This window comes from Alexandromys fortis, unplaced genomic scaffold, assembly GCF_014885135.2.
Source record: "Alexandromys fortis isolate MF-2015 unplaced genomic scaffold, M_Fortis_MF-2015_v1.1 scaffold_19, whole genome shotgun sequence".
Taxonomy (NCBI): domain Eukaryota; kingdom Metazoa; phylum Chordata; class Mammalia; order Rodentia; family Cricetidae; genus Alexandromys; species Alexandromys fortis.
The window spans coordinates 13177898-13185196 of record NW_026067890.1 but is presented as its reverse complement, the minus strand read 5'-3'; the positions used below and the strand labels follow the sequence as shown (position 1 = coordinate 13185196).

The 7299-nt window shown below is 49.3% G+C and overlaps 1 protein-coding gene across 2 annotated transcripts in view; it reads right to left on the bottom strand.

Annotated features, from left to right (window-relative positions):
- Pla2g12a (phospholipase A2 group XIIA) overlaps positions 1-6221 on the bottom strand; it is a 16312-nt gene extending 10091 nt beyond the window's left edge. Inside the window, exon 1 of one of the 2 annotated variants that reach the window (XM_050153715.1) lies at positions 5902-6221. In XM_050153715.1, coding sequence (XP_050009672.1) covers positions 5902-6124 — 223 coding nt within the window. In that variant the 5' untranslated portion in view covers positions 6125-6221. The remainder of the gene's footprint in view (positions 1-5901) is intronic. The other variant, XM_050153792.1, reaches the window with a different exon arrangement.
- Between the last annotated feature and the right edge of the window lie 1078 nt (positions 6222-7299).

The window sequence follows — 7299 nt, the reverse complement described above, 5'->3', positions numbered from 1 at the left end:
GGGCTGGAGAAATGGCTCAGTGGTTAAGAGCATTGCCTGCTCTTCCAAAGGTCCTGAGTTCAATTCCCAGCAACCACATGGTGGCTCACAACCATCTGTAAAAGAGGTCTGGCGCCCTCTTCTGGCCCTCAGGCATACAGACAGAATATTGTATACATAATAAATAAATAAATAAATAAATAAATATTTAAAAAAAAAAGAAAAGAGGGCATTGGCTATATACAGCTTTTTCAGGTTAACAACTATTAATTAAATTTAAATTCGGAAGCACATCACGTAAAAACCTGTCAGGAAGCTGAAGGAAAACAGGCTGGGTTTAGCATTCGAAAATGACAGCTTGTCCTATGTTTCTGTGTGTTCTGCGTGTTCAGAAGACATGTACATTCCCCTTCCCACCTACAAGTCTACAGACATGGGTGCCATTCATACCCAAACATTCCCACCTTCACACAGCTGATACAAAGCAAAAGGAAATGAAGGTAATTGAAGGCTTCTAGTATCCTCTTAACTGTCTACCTTTTTTTTAGAACTTGGAATGTCTTTCCTTTTCTGCTCATCCAGCAATGCTCTGTCTTTCCTTTTCTTTGTACCTTCTCTAGTTTTTCTCCATTCCCCATGGATAGAAACGCTTCCTGACGGCTCGATGACTGCTGTGGCAGTGACCTAACATAGGCATGGACATATCCACCAGTACGTGTACGTATTTTCTTCTTAAAGGACAATTACTGCCGAGCAAGAGGATGATCAGAAGCAAATGGAGTGAGGAAAAGGTCCCGAGGAAGCACGCCTGCCCTGAGGATGCAGGAGAGGGGGCAGGGAGCAGAGGTGGTAGAGAAGCTCCAAGTCAAAGTGCAAAGTTGACAGCCTAGGGCTGTCCCCCAGAGGGAAACTGATGACGCTGAATAGGAAAGACCCACACCTGCCGGATATGAGACACCGGAAGGAATACTGGGATAAATGCTGGGCACGACCCCTAATATCTGCACTGAAAGGGGCATGTGAAATTAGTCTGGGGTCTCTTCAGAACAACCCGCTGACGTCACTTATCTCACAGTTGCCCAGCTCACCCCACCTAAAAACAGCATCTTTGCATCTCTATCTGCCACACACCAAGGTTGGTTGTTTTCTTCCTGATATTTCTGAGCCAGGTTAGCAGAACAGTTTCTATGAGATCAGCTTTGTCCTCCATTGTTAGAAGATGCCTAACAGGTAATAAACGCCCAAGAAATTGCTAGATGAGAAAAAGGGGAATAGTCTGCCAAAACGAAAAGCTTTTTTCCCTACAGAACAGACAGACAAACCTACCACGAACATGAGAGGACAGCTCAGTGTTTTAAAGTACTAAATTCACCTGTAAATTAAATTATTATTTCAAGGCTCGAAAGATGGGTCCGTAGACAAAAGCTCTTCCCCTGCAAACCTGACGACCCTCTGACCTCCACATGTATACCATGGCATGTTCATGTGTGCATTCCCCCCTCCTCTATTTCTCTCTCCTCTCTCTCTCTCTCTCTCTCTCTCTCTCTCTCTCTCTCTCTCTCTCTCTCTCTCTCTCTCTGTACCTCTCCCCCAATAAAAATTACATGAACACATACTCAATAAACAAAGTTAAACTTAAGAATTAGTTAGCCGGGCAGCGGTGGCGCACACTTTTAATCCCAGCAGGGGGGGGGGGGGGGGGGGGGGCAGAAGCAAGTGGATTTCAGTGAGTTCAAGGCCAGCCTGGTCTACCAAGTGAATTCCAGGACAAAGATAATTATTTAGAACAAATTATATATAAAGCTACTTATTTAAAATGCAATTTATTCGTGAGCTGTGTAGAGTTGGCTCAGCAGTTAGGTACACTTGCAATTCTTTTGCACAGGACCCAGATTTGGTTCCTAGCGCCCAGACAGAGGCTCACAACAGCCTGTACCTTCAGCTCCAGGGTCGATGCCCTCTTCTGGTCTCTGAAGGCACTACACACATGTGATAAGCATACCTACACACAGGCAAAACACTCACACACATAGATAAAAGAAAATAAAAAATACTGAGCCAAGTCGGGTGCCAAATTAAGTACTAATACTATTTAAAATATTGCTATAAGTGGTGTTATGAGATACTGAACATGAAAACTTAAACTCCCCATGTATCAAAAACCCGAGAATTTACAGGAATTGAGAAACTTACCATTCCCTCTTCCTACCTCTCACCCCACCCCCACATTATTTTTTCAAATTTGATACAAATACTCTCAAACAGACTCACTCATCTTGCCTGAGAAAAATGAAGCAGGTGAGACTCTTAGAGATGGTAACTGGGTCACACAAAGACCCTACCACCGTGTATGCAGGATGGACAGTGGGGACAAACCTAAACCATCCATCGCCATGAGGCCCCGAAAGTAACTCTCCACCCACCCAAGGTCACCCAACATCTTCATTCTTAGGACTCCTAGAAGCTAATGGCTTCATTCCTCACTGAAAAGTAGGCAATCAGAACCTAACGTGTGCCCACATGCTACCTCCACCTAGTAACAGGGGTGTGCTGCCTGCTCCTGACCAGTCTCTCTCTTGGCACGCTAGAAATCACACTTTTCACAGGCAAGAACAAGCCGCCAGTGTTCCCCTCCGCGCTCTCCTCCATCACCTCTGCTATCATTTTCTGCCCTAGTCACAGCACTGCCAAGCCAACCGCAAATCCTTTAGGCTCTTCCTTCAAAGTGTACCGCAAATTCAACCCTCGCTCATCACTCCGACTCCTCCCAAATTAGACAGAATCACTGCCACCTTTTGTCTGGACCCTGCATATGGCTTCCCTACCTCCACGGATGCTTAATTCTCAGTATAACACTTAGAGGCTCCTGTTAGGGTCTATAAAACTAGAGAAATGAACAACTTATTGATAACTCTAAAAGCACTTTAGAAGCTATTTTTTTCTCTATTTTTCAACAGAAATGGAAAACTTTTCTCCCTTGATTTCCTTTTATGTCGGGGGTGGGGGGGGGAGTTAAGGGCTGGGAGTGGGTAAGGGTGGTTGTTATGCCACACTGAGCCAGAGCAGAGTTCAAATCCCTAGCGCCCAGTAAATGGCTGGGCAGAGGAGTGTGTGCCTGCAACCCCAGTATCAGGAGACAGAGATGGGCAGATGCCTGGAGCTCACTGGCGGGCTAGCCTAGGCATATCAGTGCGCTCGCTTTCAGAGAGACCCTGTCCTAAGGGAGCAAGGTGTAACCGAGAAAGTCAGTCAACAATCTCTCTCAGCCTCTCCATGTGCCCAGCACTCAACACCCACTTGCATGCACCACACACACGCATGTACATGTGCGCATCCACGAGTAAAAGAAAAATGGCAAACATAAAATTGTTCCTCACATAACTCACAAAGGTGTTTCCCTATCCAAGGGAAGATGACCCAAAGGGAAGAAGTGTGTGCACCACCTTCTCAGGGACAGGGAAGCTACATGGACGCACACACATTTGCTACATTAGACAGTTCTTGTCCTACCTAAGAGCTTGGTGGCAAATTCTGTGAGCCTTCAAGGAAATGAAAGCAGAAAAAAGAAAGTTTAAAGCAGCCTTTTCGGAGGGATAGCATCGGTCTGAGATGCTCTCAACGTAAGCAGTTCTACAGCCCCAGACCCACGGCTGTTTATGAGGACCGTACCTTTGAGGCCTTCCTTTTCTCTGTGAAGAGCAGCTGTATCTTTCTGTTGCCACAGGCTGCACCCTCAGGGTCACACTGACTGGCCTTCCTATATGGTCCTGTCCTCTGCAACTGTGTACTCACTGTTCCCTCGGCTTGGGACGATCCTGCCCTGATTACCACTGAGCACTCTTGCTACTTTCCAATTCTGAGATGGTCTCCTGTGCTAGAGCATCCTATCTCGGGGGCAAATGGCTCCCAGAACCCCGTGGCAGTCCTCCGCTTATGTGGAGGAAGTTTATTGTTCAAGGCATGGCTCACAGCACACCAGTGAGCACAAAGAGACTCACAGCCTGCTTCTCCCCACCAGAACGAAGCTCCAGGGATGAATCCCCAGTCTATCAACCCCTGACACATGGTCAAGACTAATATTTGCATAATGGCCAGGAATTAAGTTAGAACGTTTGCCTTAGCAAAGTTATCATTTAACTCTTGTTACCCACAAAGTACCCCAATACATTTTAGTACTTCTTCTTGGTGCTCACTGGTGGAAATCTTTAGGCATTGAGTTTAGAAGCAAAGGAAGATCGTCAGAAGCAAAGGTGCATGTTCTGTATGAACAGAAACGTGGAGGTTCACCTAACGGAGGCGCACAGGCTGCATGTGGCATCGCAGTTTTTCAGGTTTTTATTAAGATCATCAACTCTGCAATCAGCCTTTCTCACTAAAGTCACGGATTTCCCTTATCTTCAGCTGGTAGCCTTGGCTAATTGCATAAGAAACTGGATTTTTTCAAGTTCTATCCTAACAGTTTGAATCGCCAAACATAAGTCCCATACCCCCCCAAAAAAGCTATAAAAAAATTCTCAAAATAAACAACAACAAATATCAAAAACAAAATCCCCAAACACCCAAATTGTTGCCTTGAGTGCTGACTGTATTACCATCTGCACTGCCATGAAGCAAGTTCTTAGATTCAAATAGATGTTTCAAACTGTGAAAGGAGAGAGCTAAAAACTACAATACGGACAGAGCATAAGGAAGAGAAGCACGGATATCCAAGGAAGAAAGCTAGAAAGCACACAAATGGGTGTCTGTCATACCAGCACCGGACAGGCTGAGGCAGGGAATCAAGAGTTCAAGGCTAGCCTCAGCTACACTGAGTTCGGTGCCAGTGTGGGCTACCTGAGACTCAAAAACCAAAGCAAAATAAAACTTCAAGTTTTAATACACTGTTTTCTAGAAGTTAGTAGAACTCTTTCAATCCAGTACACCTCCCTCAAAAACCAAGTACACCAAATATCTGTACAAAAGTCACAATTTATTTTTCTTAGCTTTGCAGGATAACAACCAAACGCCACTTAAAATCAACTGATGGCTTTAAAATTCTCTTTTGGCTTTTTTTTTCTCAGCTGACTAATTTAGATATTTGTGTGTGTGTGTGTGTGTGTGTGTGTGTGTGTGTCCGCCTGCGCTAAAATCAGTATGTTCCACTCCACTTCCAGAGTCCCTACATCAATCAGTGTGTTCTTAGGCAACTCTGTGCAATCGCCGGAAAAGAAAATGAGGAGGGAGGGTGGGAAAAAAAATCAGAAGTAATGAAGAGCTGAGTGAGCAGACCGTGCACTCTGGCGACCTGTCACGTTTGTTCCTAGATTGCTCAATCCCAAGGACAGCACGCTCCAAGCACTGCTCACTCTTTCCACACCCGAGGACGCCGTCAAGGTCCTCCTGCACCTGTTCCCCCATCACCCTGTTCCGCACGTGTCCCTTCATCCTTCTGCCCCGCACTTGTCCCTCCATCCCCCTGGCCTGCACCTGTGGCCCTATCCCCCAGTCTGGCACCTGTCCCCCATCCCTCTGCCCCCGCACTTGTCCCTACATCCCCCTGGCCTGTATCTGTTTCCTACCTCCCCAGTTTGGCACCTGACCCCCATCCTTCTGCCCTGCACCTGTCCCCCCATCCCTCCCGCCCCGCACCTGTCCCCCATTCCCCTCCGCCCCGTACCTGTCCTCCTATTTACCTCCTCCGCCCCGTACCTGTTCCCCTATTCCTCCCGCCCCGCACCTGTCCCCCCTCTTGCCCAGCACCGGTCCCCCTATTTCCCCCTCGCCCCGCACCTGTCCCCCTATTTTCCCCCGCTCCGCACCTGTTCCTCTATTTTCCCCTGCCCGGTACCTGTCCCCCTATTCCTCCCGTCCCGTACCTGTCCCTTTATCCCCCGCCCCGCACCTGTCGCCCCATTCCCCCGCCCCGTCCCCCATCCCCCGCACCGTCGCGGCACTTGTACTGGCAGAGCCCGTCCTCGCCGCCCAGCAGGTCGAGAGCGGCGTTGAGGTACGTGTCGATCTTGTGGATGCCGTTGCGGATGGTCTTGAGGGTGGCCCTCCAGTCGGTGGTCTGGTCCTGTTCCTGGCCTCCCGCGGCGGCCAGCAGGAGCAGAAGCAGGAGCGGGAGCGCGGGCCCCCGGGCGGGCGCGGGCCGCGGGGCCACCATCGAGCTGCGCGGCCGGGCGGCCGGGCTGGGCAGCGGCGCGCGCTCCGGCTCAGGTCCCGGCCTCCTCCGCGCTCGCTCGCGGGGGCGCGCACCGTCACTCAGCTGCGCGGAGGGGCGGGCCGGCGGGGGCGCGCGCCGCTCACCCGGGCCGCGTCCTGCACAGTGCGCCTGCGCAGGAGCGTGGGAGCCGGGAGAGGGAGCTGGCGACTTCCTCGCCCACGTGGTCCCTGGAACGCTCCCGGTAACTTTCCGTCCTACCTCTGTGGGGTCATAAAAAAACCCCGTCCGTGCCCTAGACGTATTCGTTGCTTTGTTTCAGCACCGGAGTGAGTTGCGCCACAACGAAGGACGACCGCAGCGGCACAGCCTGCCTTTGGGACTCTGCCGTCACGGCCAGGGGTGCAGTGCAGCAGGGGCTTGTTTGAGCACGTGACGTACACTACAGAACTTGGGTCCTCATGGAGACCTCATAACCTGCCACACAGTCTTAGCACTGTAAGTGGCTTGTCCGTCTGAGGGTCGTTGAGAACGGACCCCTTTCTCAATCAGAGCCGTGGTTCTCAACTTTCCTAATGTTGTGACCCTTTAATACAGCTCAGGTTGTGGTGACCACTCCAATCTTAAATTATTTAGTTGTTGACTCATCATTGTGATTTACTATTGTTATGAATCCGGGTTGCGGTCCGACCCACAGGTTGAGAACCGCTGAGCTAGCACACTTCCTCTAATGCCTCGGTCTAATTTCGAGAAAGGGGAAATTCACAATCACCCCTCCTTAAAATTCTAAATACCTTAGGGAAAGGATAACCATAGATTAGGAAGAGAGGGTGTAGACAAGGCAGAGATCATTGGATGTCGCTCTAGGCTCTAGGATACAGTGGTTGAGAGCTGATCTCTGAGGTTCCAACCAGCTTTACCACCAGAATTTTAAAGGAAGACTTGGCTCATTTAATTCTTCTACCAGAGAGGTCTCCTGTTCCAGGAATATGTCGTCCACAACTGGACAGAATGCAGTAAGGTTATGTGGAAGCAATCCTCAGTTAAAACCCAAGACCCTTATTGTGATGTTAAGTTGGGAACTTCACCCCATTCCCTGGCATCCATCCCAGCCCCCCTCCCGGTTTAATTTGGTGTGATTGGATTTCTGTGTGCTGGTGGAGAGGATTTTTCTGAAC